The sequence below is a fragment of the Meles meles genome, chromosome 15 (assembly GCF_922984935.1).
Source record: "Meles meles chromosome 15, mMelMel3.1 paternal haplotype, whole genome shotgun sequence".
Classification (NCBI taxonomy): Eukaryota; Metazoa; Chordata; class Mammalia; order Carnivora; family Mustelidae; genus Meles; species Meles meles.
The window spans coordinates 59699006-59715207 of record NC_060080.1 but is presented as its reverse complement, the minus strand read 5'-3'; the positions used below and the strand labels follow the sequence as shown (position 1 = coordinate 59715207).

The 16202-nt window shown below is 35.4% G+C and overlaps 1 protein-coding gene across 10 annotated transcripts in view; it reads right to left on the bottom strand.

Moving 5' to 3' along the window:
- The window catches only part of LOC123925775 (WD repeat containing planar cell polarity effector), a 473517-nt gene that overhangs the window by 299765 nt on the left and 157550 nt on the right, over positions 1 to 16202 (bottom strand). For all 10 annotated transcript variants that reach the window (XM_045979285.1, XM_045979289.1, XM_045979283.1 and 7 more), the window contains 2 exons: positions 13239 to 13372; positions 9508 to 9699 (listed from right to left, as the gene is read on the bottom strand). In XM_045979285.1, coding sequence (XP_045835241.1) covers positions 9508 to 9699; positions 13239 to 13372 — 326 coding nt within the window. The remainder of the gene's footprint in view (positions 1 to 9507; positions 9700 to 13238; positions 13373 to 16202) is intronic.

Below are 16202 nucleotides of genomic sequence, written 5' to 3'. Positions count from 1 at the left end.
GGGAAAGCATTCAGGGAACAAAAGCTCCCAAAAGCGAACCCAAGTGGATTACTTAGCCTGGCCCCTGGTAAGGGCGGGGCAATTCTGCCTCAGGCAAAACAGTTGAAAATCACTACAACAGGCCCTCCCCCAGAAGATCAACAAGAAATCCAGCCAAGACCAAGTTCACTTACCAAGGAGAATAGCCAAATTCCAGAGGAGGAGAAAGCAGAGCATGGAATTCATGGCTTTCTCCCCATGATTCCTTAGTCTTGCAGTTAATTTATTTTATTTTTTTTCTTCTGCTAATTTTTTTTAACTTTTACCCTTTCCACTTTTGACGTTTCTTAATTAGTTTATCTTAACAATACCTTTTATAAAAGGTATTTTTTTGGAACCTTCATTATTATAGTCATATTTTATCCTTCACTGTATCTAACCTTATTTTTTGAATACACATAGGGTTTTTTCTTCTAAAAAAATTGGGGTACAACTACTTCTAATAGATCAAAATATACCCTAAATCTAGTTCCGGGCTTGTTCTAGTCTCCAGCCTGAGCAAGTTCTCTCCACTTTCTTTTTCGTTATTCTCCCAACCAACTTACTTTATGAATTCCTTTTATAGAAATTAAAAAAAAATTTTTTTTTCATCTTTATAGGCATATTCCATCCCTTCTTTGTGTTTACTTTTATGTATGTTTTTCATTCCTTAAAATTTGGGGAGGTAGTTTCTTCTAAGAAACCAAAATATTCCCCAAAATTAAGTGGGTGACCCTGTTCTAGTCACCAGTCTAATATATATATATATTTTTTTTTTCTTTTTTATATTATTTCTTTATTTGTTTTCTTTTTAAAATTTTTTTTTCTGAACTACTTTTAATCCCCCCCCAACGATTTGGGGTCTCTTCTGATTTGCTTAAAGCAGATTTTCCTGGGGTATTTGCCACCATTTTAGTGTTTTATTTGCTCCTTCATATATTCTTATCAGGACAAAATGACAAAGCAGAAAAACTTCACAAAAAAAAGAACAAGAGGCAGTACCGAAGGCTTGGGACCTAATCAATATGGACATTGGTAATATGTCAGATCTAGAGTTCAGAATGACGATTCTCAAGGTTCTGGCAGGCTCGAAAAAGGCATGGAAGATATTAGAGAAACCCTCTCTGGAGAGATAAAAGCCCTTTCTGGAGAAATAAAAGAACTAAAATCTAATCAAGTTGAAATCAAAAAAGCTATTAATGAGGTGCAATCAAAAATGGAGGCTCTTACTGCTAGGATCAATGAGGCAAAAGAAAGAATTAGTGATATAGAAGACCAAATAACAGAGAATAAAGAAGCTGAGCAAAAGAGGGACAAACAGCTACTGGACCACGAGGGGAGAATTCGAGAGATAACTGACACCGTAAGATGAAACATTAGAATAATTGGGGTTCCAGAAGAAGAAGAAAGAGAGAGGGGAGCAGAAGGTATACTGGAAAGAACTTCTCTAATATGGCAAAGGGAACAAGCATCAAAATCCAGGAGGTGCAGAGAACCCCCTCAAAATCAGTAAGAACAGGTCCACACCCCATCACCTAATAGTAAAATTTACAAGTCTTAGCGACAAAGAGAAAATCCTGAAAGCAGCCAGGGAAAAGAAGTCTGTAACATACAATGGTAAAAATATTAGATTGGCAGCGGACTTATCCACAGAGACCTGGCAGGCCAGAAAGAACTGGCATGATATATTCAGAGCACCAAATGACAAAAACATGCAGCTAAGAATACTATATCCAGCTAGGCTATCATTGAAAATAGGAGAGATAAAAAGCTTCCAGGAAAAACAAAAACTGAAGGAATTTGCAAACACCAAACCAGCTCTACAGGAAATATTGAAAGGGGTCCTCTAAGCAAAGAGAGAGCCTAAAAGTAGTAGATCAGAAAGGAACAGAGACAATATCCAGTAATAGTCACCTTACAGACAATACAATGGCAATAAATTCATATTTCTCAATAGTTACCCTGAATGTAAATGGGCTAAATGTCCCAATCAATAGACACAGGGTATCATAATGGATAAAAAAACAAAACCCATCAATATGCTGCCTACAAGAAACTCATTTTAAACGTGAAGACACCTCCAGATTTAAAGTGAGGGGGTGGAAAACAATTTACCATGCTAATGGACACCAGAAGAATGCTGGGGTGGCAATCCATATATCAGATTACTTAGATTTTAAGCCAAAGACTATAATAAGAGATGAGGAAGGACACTGTATCATACTCAAAGGGTCTGTCCAACAAGAAGATCTAACAATTTTAAATATCTATGCCCCTAACGTGGGAGCAGCCAACTATATAAACCAATTAATTAATAACAAACTCAAAGAAACACATTGACAATATTACAATAATAGTAGAAGACTTTAACACTCCCCTCACTGAAATGGACAGATCATCCAACCAAAAGATCAACAAGGAAATAAAGACCTTAAATGACACACTGGAACAGATGGACATCACAGATATATTCAGAACATTCCATCCCAAAGCTTTTGCACAGCAAAGGAAACAGTTAACAAAACCAAAAGACAACCGACGGAATGGGAGAAGATATTTGCAAAGGACATATCAGATAAAGGCTAGTATCCAAAATCTATAAGGAACTTAGCAAACTCAACACCCAAAGAACAAATAATCCAATCAAGAAATGGAGAGAAGACATGAACAGACATTTCTGCAAAGAAGACATCCAGATGGCCAACAGACACATGAAAAAGTGCTCCACATCACTCGACATCAGGGAAATACAAATCAAAACCACAATGAGATATCACCTCACACCAATCAGAATGGCTAAAATTAATAAGTCAGGAAATGACAGATGCTGGCAAGGATGTGGAGAAAGGGGAACCCTCCTACACTGTTGGTGGGAATGCAAGTTGGTGCAACCACTCTGGAAAACAGCATGGAGATTCCTCAAAAAGTTGAAAATAGAGCTACCCTACAACCCAGCAATTGCACTACTGGGTATTTACCCTAAAGATACAAATGTAGTGATCTGAAGGGGCACATGCACACGAATGTTTATAGCAGCAATGTCCACAATAGCCAAACTATGGAAAGAACCTAGATGTCCAACAACAGATGAATGGATAAAGAAGAGGTGGTATATATATACAATGGAATACTATGCAGCCATCAAAAGAAATGAAATCTTGCCATTTGCAATGACATGGATGGAACTAGAGGGTATTATGCTTAGTGAAATAAGTCAATCCGAGAAAGACAACTATCATATGATCTCCCTGATATGAGGAAGTAGAGATGCAACGTGGGGGGTTTGGGGGGTAGGAAAAGAATAAATGAAACAAGATGGGATCGGGAGAGAGACAAACCATACGAGACTCTTAATCTCACAAAACAAACTGAGGGTTGCTGGGGGGAGGGGGGTCGGCAAAGGGTGTTGGGGTTATGGACATTGGGGAGGGTATGTGCTATGGTGAGTGCTGTGAAGTGTGTAAACCTGGCGATTCACAGACCTGTACCCCTGGAGATAAAAATACATTATATGTTTATAAGAAAATTAAAAAAATTAATAAAAAAAGACAAACAACCATGAGAGAACATGACATTATGTGCCTTCTGATAAAAATAATATACCACCCTATATAGTCCTGCCAAAACTGACTAACTTGTAGAATTTTCAAAAGAGAGAGGAATATGTTGAACCACTCTACGATTATGTAAACAACAAGATCCAGACTATGGGACATTGCAGTTTCAAAGATAAATTTTAAGGAAAAGATACGCATGGAGAGGAAACTAGTAGATTAAAGAGGGTTTTTTAAAAAAAGATTTTATTTATTTATTTATTTATTTATTTATTTATTTGAGAGAGTGAGCTAGAAAGAACATGAGCAGGGACAAAGGAGAAGCAGACTCCCCTACTTAGCAGGGAGCACAACATGGGGCTCCATCCCAGGACTCTGGGATCATGACCTGAGCCGAACACAGTCGCTTAAGTGACTGAGCCACTGAGGCAGCCCACACTGAAGTGTTTTATATGGATATTATTGAACTAAAGTGTTGGGAGATGCATTAGGATGAAAAAAATTACACAGATATATAAGAAAGTCATGGAAAGTCATGACAGAGGTTACTTTTGGGGACCAGGAGGGGATTGAAATCATGATAGAACATAATAGTATTATTTCTGGGTGCTGGCAAAGTTCCTCTTCTTGACCTGAGTGTGGTTCCAGGTTTAATTCCTTCATAATAGTTCGTTAAACTATACATTTATTTCGTGTGGTTTTCTTTATGCATGTTTTATAATAAAGAGACTTTTTAACAGCTATTATGCCTAGAATATAAAATCTTTGTTACCTGGTTTTCATGGAAGCTAACATAATACATACATTTCTTTGGAAGAGATGTTTCTTAAATATTTTGGCTTTCAGTTGAATGCATGTGTAATACTTTTTGAATACTTCTTTAATCGAATTATGCTATATCAAAAGTTCGTTACACTTCTACTTTTCTATTAGTTGTTGCTCCTCTATCTAAATCATTGCAAAATGGTTTTTAAATTTTAGAGGAAAACAGTTATCTTTGTGAGGTTTTATTTCCCTACCCCTGACAACATGTTTTAAAGTTTAATAACCCTGCTCATATGTTTTTGATTAATCTGATAAACAAATTGAGGTGATCTATTCTGAGAAATATACCTTGAAATTACTACCATACTCAGAAAGCATTATCTAATGCATTCAGCTGAAAAGTTAAAATTCTTGTTCAAATTCAAAGGTAAGGGAAGAATAAGTTATGTTGTCCACATTTTTTAAAATTTATTTATTTTTTCAGAGTAACAGTATTCATTGTTTTTGCACAACACCCAGTGCTCCATGCAATATGTGCCCTCCCTATTACCCACCACCTGGTTCCCCAACCTCCCACCCCTGGCCCCCTCAGCTTGTTTTTCAGAGTCCATAGTCTTATGGTTCGCCTCCCCTTCCAATTTCCCTCAACTTCCTTCTCTTCTCCCGTTGTCCACATTTTTGACAAAGTAAATGAATTAAATAGTTCTGTTGATGATGGTTAAAACTTTCCAAAAAGGAAAGAATAAAAAGTATGTGGAACTTAAATAAAAATGATTACCATGTTATATATGATAATCCACACATACACCATTAAAAACTGTTTTTAAATGAATTTACTGATAAAAAATTTTTTCTATATACTATCTATTATATATTTTTCAAAATAAATTTTTTTCTCTAGACTACATACCTCTCTCTGCTTTATGCTTCTAATTAAGATATGTGCTGTTGTTTAGAGCTCTGTGGTGTGAAATTAGACCAGGAGTTTTCTAATATCCATAAAATATATTTAAAAATGTTCCTCCTCTGAAAGACAGATAATTCAGTCACTGAGGGCTTATTTCTATGTTTCCTTTGTTTTCCTTTTTTTTTTTAGCTGCTTGGTAAGCCAATTTTCTACTTAGAATCTACTGTTAAAACTCTCATTTGATTCAGTATGTGGGCTTTATCCTTTCCATGGTCTGTATGCAAAAATGATGGCTTTAATTTTTTTTTTTTTTTAGTTTGTTGTAAAGCAGTGTTTCTCAATGTAGGTGCACATGAGCATCACCTAGGGAACTTGTTAAAGAATACTGGTGCCTCCTCTCCCTCTGGATATTCTGATTTAACTGCTCTGGGTGGGCCCCTTTGTAAAAGCTCTGCAGGTGATTCTAGCCAAGGCTAGGAACCACTACTGTAGGATCTTGCCACTTTCCAACTAAAAGCTTATTATATTTTCTGATTGAACTTGGCTGGGAGATGCTTTTTAAAAATTCTACAGCTTAACATATGCAAAGATTAAATTTCTTCTCTATGAGGTTGCTACTTTTTTAGTTTGAATTTTAGAGTTTAAGAGTAGATTGTATCATTTATTCTGATGATTAGTTCAAGAAGTCTGTTGGTGGCCAGGGGAAAAAAATTAAAGACATATGCTTGAATATAGACTAGTGGTTTTCGTTCATGATATTCTAAAAAATGTGCTACAATTAATTCATAGTTAAAAATTATGTCTTCACATATGAAAAAGAGAAAGAGTTATTTCCCTAGAGATTTCTTCCAAAGACATTCACCTTTTACATACAGAAATTCACATGAGGTTCTGCAAAAGTAATCTTCACAAATTTTTCTAAAAGGTTAACTTTGATAGAATGATTGGAAGGGCCAAATCCAAGAAAAAGCTACTCTTGCGAAAAAAAGGAATTTTTCTATCTTAATACAGTAGGATTGAAAAGAGGGGCATTAACTATGCAATCAGTGATGAATAACTAAAAGTCATGTGCAAGTATCATATACAACTTTATAAAAATCTATTCAAAAACACTTATATAAAACGGATAATTTTCCAGAAAAACAAATTCAGGAAAATGACTTCAAGAAAAAAACAGAATCCTGGGGGGGGGGGGACCAAAACAAAACGAAACAAAAAACCCAGCCCTTAAAACTGGAATCTGTTATGTAAAAATCTACCTTCCTTTAAGATACCACACCCAAGCAATTTTGTAGGTGAGTTTTAGCAAATGCTCAAATGTCAGATAATTCATTTTGGTACTGTTTCAAAGAGGAGAAAAAGGAAAAGCTAGCCAAATCACTCCAGAGGGCTAGTACAACCTTTATATGGAACTTAGAAAGGAGAGTAAAAGCAAGTAAAACTGTTTGCCAATCTCATGTTTGAGCGAATTGTAAAGCCTCTTTAATGTTTCCTCCTGATTATGTCCCTAAGTAGAATCAATCATTCCCCACTGGCTCCTACTGTAGCTTGCACATCCTCTATCCACAGCATCATTTAATGCTTTAGTGCACTTACACATTTTCCTATTTGTCTCTCATTGGTGGACACTAGGATCCCTGCAGGCAGGAATATTTTTGTATTCATATCCCCTGGAATGAAATACAGTGTTTACTCCATGGTCATGTTCAGTAGTTGTTGAATGATATGGAAACAGAAGGAAGAGCTTTTCAGGTAGAAATACCAGTAATGTGTACAGGCAGGACATGGAAAATAAGAGTCAGTGAGTAAACGAGTTGGCTAGAACATAGGTTTGTATGAGGAAATACCACTGGAAAGGTAGGTCAGGGCCAGTCAAGGTGGGCTTTCAGTGCTAAGGCTAAGTTTAGTTTCATATCTACTAAAGGCTTTGGAGTAAGCAATGGCTAAATCAAACCTGTAGCTTCAGAATCCAGATAAGCACTTTTTAGAGCTGTCACAGACCTGAAGGTGACCTATCTGGTTGAAATTCATCATTTTAAAATACAGAAAACTGAAATCAGAGAGTTCTCAAAATTAGCTAAGAGCAGGCAGAAGCTTACAGGGAGTAAACTTGACTAAGGTTTCACAATTAGTATGTATACGGTCCAACCAACAGGTAAACTAGGTTTGTCCAATTCCAAGTGGACAAACCTAGTTGGTGATCTAGATGACACCAGGAGATAAGGTATGTAGGCCATATGTATACTCTTTAGAACACTCCTAATTTCATGTTATATACTCATTTCAAATATAGGTAATTTATGTAAAGTATAACTAATTTTTACCTTTTATTATGAGGCAGAACACTTGATAGAATTCTAATTAGCTTCATTACAATCATTTTGATGAAGTCTTTTACTCAATTAGCCTCTGAACCTAAGATCAATAAAGCATGAGCATGCAAAGCAAGTGCATAGGAACAAAGCACTTCCTTAGCCTCACAAATCCACACATACAGTATTATGTATGTGTACATAAACACATACAGTATTATGGAAAAGTTCCAGAAAAAGGTTAATTAATTAATTAAAAATGACCCTACAGTCTTAAAAGACAGTCTGAAAGTTTCTAATACCAGAAAAGGCAGGTGGAGATAGAAAAAACTTGGACTTGCTCATATCTCAGAATTAAAGCCTAATAGTAGATTTAGAGAAAATATGGAAAGAGTCTTTTTTGTCTAATAATAAAGTCAAATCCCAGTAAACCCACAATAAGTTGAAAATATCCTAAGTTGAGGGGTGCCTGGGTGGCTCAGTCATTAAGTGTCTGCCTTTGGCTCAGGTCATGATCCCAGCGTCCTGGGATTGAGCCCCGCATTGGGTTCCCTGCTCAGTGGGAAGCCTGCTTCTCCCTCTGCCTGCCTCCCCCCAATTTGTACTGTTTCTCTGTTAAAAAAAAAAAAAATTGGGGGGGGGGGGAGAAAATATCCTAAGTTGAAAATGCATTTAATACACCTAACCTATGAGACATCACAGCTTAGCCTAGTCTACCTTAAACATGCTCAGAAACGTAAATTAGTGTATACAATTGGGAAAAATCATCCAACACAAAGCATACTTTGTAATAAAGTGTTGAATATATCATGTAATTTGTTGAATACTGTACTGGAAGCAAAAAACAGAATAGTTGTATGAGTACAGAATGGTTGTAAGGGTAACAGTTATTTATCTTCATGACTGCATGTCTGACTAGGCACTGAGGTTGAATGCCACTGCCCAGCATTATGGGAGAGTATCCTATCACAGCTCACTAGACTGGGAAAAAACCAAAATTCAATATTCAAAGTATGACTTCTACTGAACATGTACTGCTTTCGCACCATGGCCAAGTTGAAAATCCTAAGTCAAACCATCTACGAGTTGGGACTGTCTATATTTTACTCAGACAAAAACTTAAAAAAGAAACAGGAAGGGTTGCTTTTGTTTTCAATTATAAAAAAGAAAAACAGAATTCCATACTCAAAGTACTAGTACAAGGTGGAATTACCCATAGGTTCACAATAATGAATGATGATGGAATCACTGTCGGGAACACATGGGATGAAATACTCCCCCCACCCTCATCCCACCCCAGATTAACCCTTGTGGTGTTCCTTCCAAGGTAGGATACTGAGAAGGCCATTGCTCTACAGCCCTCATAAATTCTTGCCTCAGCTATGTTTTGGTACCACAGAGTATTCCACAAAATAAGCATTTGTTTAATGTTTGCTGATTCAATGACTGAAGTATAAAGAAGGTGACAGATAACATAGCTTTGGCAGGCATGAAATTATAGGCAAATAGTAATGACAGTACTAAAAATGATAACAACAAGAATCACAACAGTGATCCATGTCTGAGAGTTTACTATATGTAGGTATTGCTCTAAATTCATGTATTAACTTATCTTCATTAACTCTATTTTTCAAATAATGAAACCACAGTGCACAGAGTTTAATAGCTTGCTCAAGGACAGAGAGCTGGGTAGTGGCAGAGGTAGGATTTGAACCCAGAAGACTTTGTTCTTAATCACTGTGAGATTCAGGCCAGCCCTGGAATTGTCTGTTTACTTTATAAATATGACACTTCTAAGGATCCCACTTTATATGTAATTTCCTCCTTTGAGAATTTAGGAAAACAAATTATAGGTTTTAAAAAGTATTCATCTTTATTTCAGAATAGAAAAACTTTAGAATCCTATTTTATTTGCTCTTCAACAAAATGTATATATTTGCTTTAAATTTACCTCCAGTCTTCCTTCAGCATAACCTAGGAGCAGCAGATTGGCTCTGTCCTTCTCAGGAGAAATGGGAGCCCAAGGCCAAGCATCATCACTGATCAGTGGCCACCAGCAAGCAACTATATCCTGAACACAATTGATAGCGAGATGACGTTCTATTGTCCTGTTTACTGGGCCAGGTATCTCGTAATAGGAAATCTAATGATTAAGGAAAAAAAGCATGCAAAAATAATTTTTAATGCAAAATCCTCACAGTATTACAAAAATTAAAGCATCTGTAAATGTAGATAAATGCAAGTAAATATGCATGCTAAACATGTGCTTAAGGAGGTGTCAGAATTTACCAAATTCTTTTGACACATATATAAAAAAGACATATGTTCAAAATTCTCCCCATTTTTAGCAGAGGAAAGGAAAAGGAGAAATGTGAGTTAGGGAGGAATTGGCTGTAGCAATCCCAATCAATACCAAAATGTACAGTCATGGCTGCTTGACAGCATCGACCTACACATAGGATTTAAGACCAGCTGTATTAAATGACAAGTTTAGTACTGCTGACCAAGAGTATCTGACTACTGTTTAAGACATAACATATTAACAATGACTGACAACAATAAAAGGAAAAACAACTTGAGGCAAATATCACTTTTTTTTTTTTTTTTTTAGAATATATGAGACATGCATTCTGAATAAAGGGATAAGTCACAGCATCATGCGTAAAAGTTTATGCAGCTTCTGAGAATTATGCTTCTCTTTCTTAGGAAGGATTTGTAGAATTTATTATTCAAACTATGTTATTTTGGAACATGGTTATTTGAAAACATAAGCACAGCACCATCTGGGTGACACATGCCAAGGAAATATAGATTGCACCGTATTTCTGCTTAAGGAATTAATGGAAGGTTGATAGCTTGGAAGAAAAAAAAAAACTATCTTGCCATTGCTGGTCAGCAATAATCGAACCACTTTCTGGGGATTAAGCGCATGGCTAAGCCTACTGGACCAGACACTAGCAAAGGGCAGGGGGTCTTCTTATCAGAGAAATGCTTCTGGAGCCAGTCTCACTACATGACAGATTGCTTTCATATTCCTGTCTGCAAGGCAACAAAGGATGGCAGTAATGCGATAATGCCAGAGTGCAATGGGTGTTAAGAACCCGTTGCATTTATGTATTGTATTTAGTAAATAATCAGGCTCATCCAAATTGTGATCTCACCACTCAACCAAGGCCATTAAAATCAAGGTTAATGCTTTAATAATCCTCTGCTATTTTTTTTAATATGGTCAAAAGGAACCCTTTTCTATTTGCATGGCCATAATATTATTGACCTCTTCATCCTCTGAATGCACATCAAAAGGAACTGAAATCAAAGTAATTACCAGTGTTGTTCTCTTATGGTAAACATTTAACTCCTTGCACTGTCCCTTTCCTGTTAAATAAATTGAATTGGATTTTCAAAATGTAGACTGGAAAACTTGTTAAAGGTCAACAGTTTCAGGATTTTTACCTTGCAATTTTCTTTGCCAAAATTATTTCAATCTGAAAGAATTAACTTACGGTACTATGTAAAGAAAAGCAGAATTATAAATATTCCACATTATTTCTTTGTTTTAAAATCCAAATGGGCAATTACAGACAACAAAGATGTACTTTAGGCTTTGAAGTGCAAAACCCTCAGGCAAATTCTTATAGTTATGCTTTCAATATCATTATTTTAACTATGTATTTTCTTGAGATAAATACCATAATGGAATTGTTAAGTCCTTACAAATTAACATACATTATTTTGATGTCCTATTGCCATGTAAACATGTTGCTTACAAATTTCTAGATGAGAAAATAGTTAAGAAACTGACACTTTTAATCCTCATATAGTGCAAATCATGTATGTTATCTGAAATTTCCTGTTTCCTGTGAGTTTTAATGGCATCAGTATTCTATCATGATAGTCCACAAGGCAAGTAAAATGAACAAGTTTCTTAAATTCTCCTTCCAATAGACAAATGGTAGTTTTTACTAAGTATTAAATATCTATATTTCAAATACTGGACAAAAAAATGAAATCCATGATGGGCTTTTCCAAAGGGAAGCAGGTTAGTTCTCCAATGTATAGAAATGATGTGAGTGCCCATATTATCCTCAAATCCAAAGACAGAAAGAATAAACAAATAAGAAATTCCCTTAAAGTGTAAAAGTCCATATAGTAAGTCTATTTTTCACATCTTTTCATAAGAAAAGATGACATCCTGACAGTTTCTCTCTGAGCTCATTAATGGGTAGCTTCTATCCATCACACCTAAGATGGAGAAACCAGTCCTACAAAATTTTATATAATAGCACTGAAAATACAGTTAAATAGTTTAATAGTTTGAGTTAATGCATTTTGGAGCATTTCATTAATTTACTTACTTTTCCCATACTGGTACATTTTAAAGACCAGCATTTGTAAATAAGCAACATTTCAAATAAATCTATAGTCAGTCAGTCTGGAAAATAACATCTCATTAAGAGTGCTAATACCAGTTTTTTTACTAACCAAAATACAATACACGAATACCACCAACTCCAATTAAAGAAAATCAGTATTATACAAAATGTTACAGAAACTCCACAAGGTTGGGAAATAAAACCAAATTACAGTTCATTACCACAATGAAAAACTCATTTAATTTTTTTATCCCATGTCAAAAATCTTATTTTTATAAGAAATGATGTTTCTACCAAAGAAAATTACATCGTCCCCATATCACTACCACCTCAATCATAGTAAGAAATAATCCCAAAGGGCAAAAGGTTAGCTTAAATACTACTTTCTCAAAATCACACACAAAGTTTCAAATCACAAAGCTGACTTCTAAAAATCTTTGCCCGTATTATAGATAAATACTCTGGGTATGGCATAAGTATGCATCTTTTTTAAGGAAGCTGTATATCAGCTCTGTTCCCAGTGAACAGTGAACTGTCTCAAATCCACGTCACAGAGGCTGGATCAATCTTGCAAACACAAGTCATTGCTGAAAAGAGGCCTTGAACTGAAACAGCCTGGAAAATGTATTAGATACTCATCCTAGCAGAGAGTATGCCTTCCAAGCAGTTAAAAGGTAATGTGGCAAAACTTATATTAAACACATCATTTAAAATAAAAATCCTGCCTTAACAGATGTAAAATCCCTGATACAAGGAAACAAATTACCTGGAGTTAGTGAAGGGACAGATACGAACATATGAAGGAGAATTCGTTTTGCATTTTTCTCTAGTTATAGTTGGGTATACATGTGTGTATGTGGGGAGTGAGGGGTCTTCCCACTCCTTGTTTATTACACTTTTCTATTAACCTCTGAAAGTGCCTTCTTTCTTCTTTCTTTTCTTGTGAAATGGAAGCCAGAGCAGCTATCCTTGCGTAGAAAGATGATATGGGGTTTCAGAAAAAATGAGAATGGTGTGTATACTGCCTTTAGCAAGAAAACCATTTTCAAATGTGTAACTTGTCTCTATGTCTATCCTTGATTTCCATAAAGAACTAAATAAATTGCTCCAAAATGCCATTATTAGACTCCCATAAGGAGAGTAAAAAAGAAAAGGTAGGATAGTCACTATTTTCAGTGAATCAACCTTAATCACATAATTAACTCTGGTTTGTCTGAAATCTAGAAATGTTCAAGAATAATAAGTATAATATCAATCCATGTGATACTTTAGTAACTAATAATACAACTCTATAAATTAAAATCGCTACCTTATAATCCAAGGCTGAGAGTTTTTCCAGTCTTTTGTTTGTATCAGGAGACCCCATCTTCTTGGTAAACTGAATAAAACATAGTTTGTTTTGTGCCAAAAATGATAAGATGATAAAGTTGTCTGTGAGAAGAGCTAAAACAAAAAAGATTTGATAATTTTATAAAATACTAAATTAGAATACAATGATAATGAATTGTGAAATTTTTTTCACTAAAATATTACAAAAAGCTACTCTCAGAAGATAAATACCTATTAAAATACCTAGTCTCCTAAATATCATTATTTTACAAGGATATTAAAGAAATTACAAATGGGGCACCTGGGTGGTTCAGTGGGTTAAGCCTCTGCCTTTGGCTTGGGTCATGATCTCAAGCGTCCTGGGACTGAGCCCCACATTGGGCTCTCTACTCAGCGGGGAGCCTGCGTCCCCATTTCCCTCTGCCTGCCTCTCTGCTTATGATCTCTTTCTCTCTCTGTCAAATGAATAAATAAAATCTTAAAAAAAAAAAAAGAAAGAAATTACAAAAAACCAATAATCATCAATTTAGTCATGCATGGATTTGATGCTTTCCTTTTTACCTAATACCATCTTATGCTAACACTGATGTTTGGGGACAACCACCAAATGAACCAAGGCTAGAAAAGCATAAAATAAAGACCATCTCATACCTGAAGGTAAAGATGAAAATACTTAATTTTTATTTGTACTTAGCCTTTAATCTTGTGTTTACATGATATGAACCATCTGAGAATAAATTGCTTTTTTAGGGGATACAGATCAGTGTTCTCCACATACGTACATACATTTGTTTGTTTGTTTATTTATTAAGAGAGAGCGCAAATGTGCACATGCCCACATGCATAAGCAGGGGGAGGGGAAAAGGAGAGGGGAACGCAGACTCCCCACTGAACAATGAGTCCAAAACAGGGCTTGATCCCAGATCCCTGAGATCATGTCCTGAGCAGAAGTAAGACGCTTAATTGAAAAGCTACACAGGCAGTCCTGTATTTTTTTTGTTGTTTTTAAATTTTTCATCAATGAACCTTCTTTTTGAGGGTATATAAGTTGAATTAAATAAAGCATATTACACTCGACATGCACATTACAGTAATTAATATATAATAATTAAGATTAGCAAAAATATTTCTACAGCTTTATTTCTAATATGCACAAGTAGGCAGACAATTAATACTCCTGAGTTACATAAAGGGTTATTAATGTTATAAAAAATACTGATAAAAGCTTAGTATAACAGGAATTTGAGAAATGTTTTACATTGTTCCTACCATAAAGAAATTATTGAGTGTTTCATATATTTTTCTTTACTTCCACACCCTGGCTATGCAAACAGCAGCCAACAGTATATCTACACAATTACAGGAGAGTCTGGAGAGCTGCCAAGAAATCACATTGTTATCATGGTCTCATGAGAGTGTATTATTTTGGGTATAAATAAAAGAAACAAGTAAAAAGAGATATCTCTGAGACACGAATAGTGTTGGAAGTCTCCTTTTAATTCTTATAGAGGAGCATGGACATGACAAAATCATCATAGCCACTATTTTATTTGCGGTGTCAACAAAGGGGTCAATTATGATACATATGAAAATGGAACTTCTTCCATAGGAAGCTTCCTTGACACCATGTTCCTGTAAGGAAGAGGAAATGGCACACTTACAATTCTAACCTCAGCTTATTATTATCAAGAATTTTGTCAATTATAGCCATCCTGCAAAAAGCTTTTCTCTAAGTTGATGAAATTGTGTCTGTGTTATTCAGAGGTAGCTAGTGATAGCAGACAGCAGAAGAAAGGTTTTTATAGTCTCACCTCTGTCCTTTCCACTAGATCACAATTTGTTTTGATTATTCAGTTAAGATGCTGACAACTTCAATCACTAATGATAATGCAACCTGTTTCTTAAACCTTTCTACCTTCAATAAAAGAACATAACCTTAAAATTTCAGGAGTCAGCACAGTACAGCAGGGAGAAAATGGGCTCTGCAGCTAGAACCTGGGTTCCAATTTCAGTTTGGTTATTTTCAAGCTATTCCCTGGTATCTCATTCATGGGCATGTTTCTTAGTGTCTTAGCTTCAATTTCCTTATCTATAAAATGGAAATAACTATACCATAAACGTTTCTTTTTAATTAAGTAAGTATTGTAGACACAGCATCTCAGAGCCTTTCAGGGTTCAATAAATGTCAGTATCCTATTTTTAAAATTCGCTTAAAACCTTTTTTATGTGTTTTTTAAAAAGATTTATTTATTTATTTCAGTGAGAAAGAGAGAGGGAGAGAGAGAGGGAAAGATAGAGTGTGTGCACACCTGCATACGTGTGGGAGGGTTAGCAGGGAGGAGGGGCAAAGAGAGAGGATGAGAGAAACCCAAGCCAACTCTGATTCCATGGTAAGCACGAAGCCCAACTCAGGGCTAGACACCAGGCTCAATCTCCTACTCTGAGATCACAACCCAAGACAAAACTAAGGGTTGAACACCCTACTGACTGTGCCATGTAGGTGCCCCTTTATTACCTGCTTTGTAGCAATTATATACTGATTGTGGTATACTTAAAAGGATCCAGCTTTATCTAGTATATTTGGAATTGGTTTACATATTTAGAAATATTGTCCAAATTCTCTCAAAAGTTAGTATTCATAGATTTTGGTAACAACAGATCTTCCTACTAGCCAAATCACAGATTTTTTTTTTTTTTTTAAATTTGTGGCTGTGTTGCACATTTGGGTTATTTACAGAAAATTCATTTGAAAATGAAAAATACTTGAAATGTCAACAATAAAGGACTAATTTTAAAAGAACACACTAAAAAAAACCCTGTTTTGAGAATACATTCACATTTTTCAAAGGAAAAAGTAAAAAATACTCAGAATATGAGCCTAACACTTAAGAAAATTTTTGTATTAAATATTAGTCAAAACTTGTATTGGTCCCAGGGGTTGTAA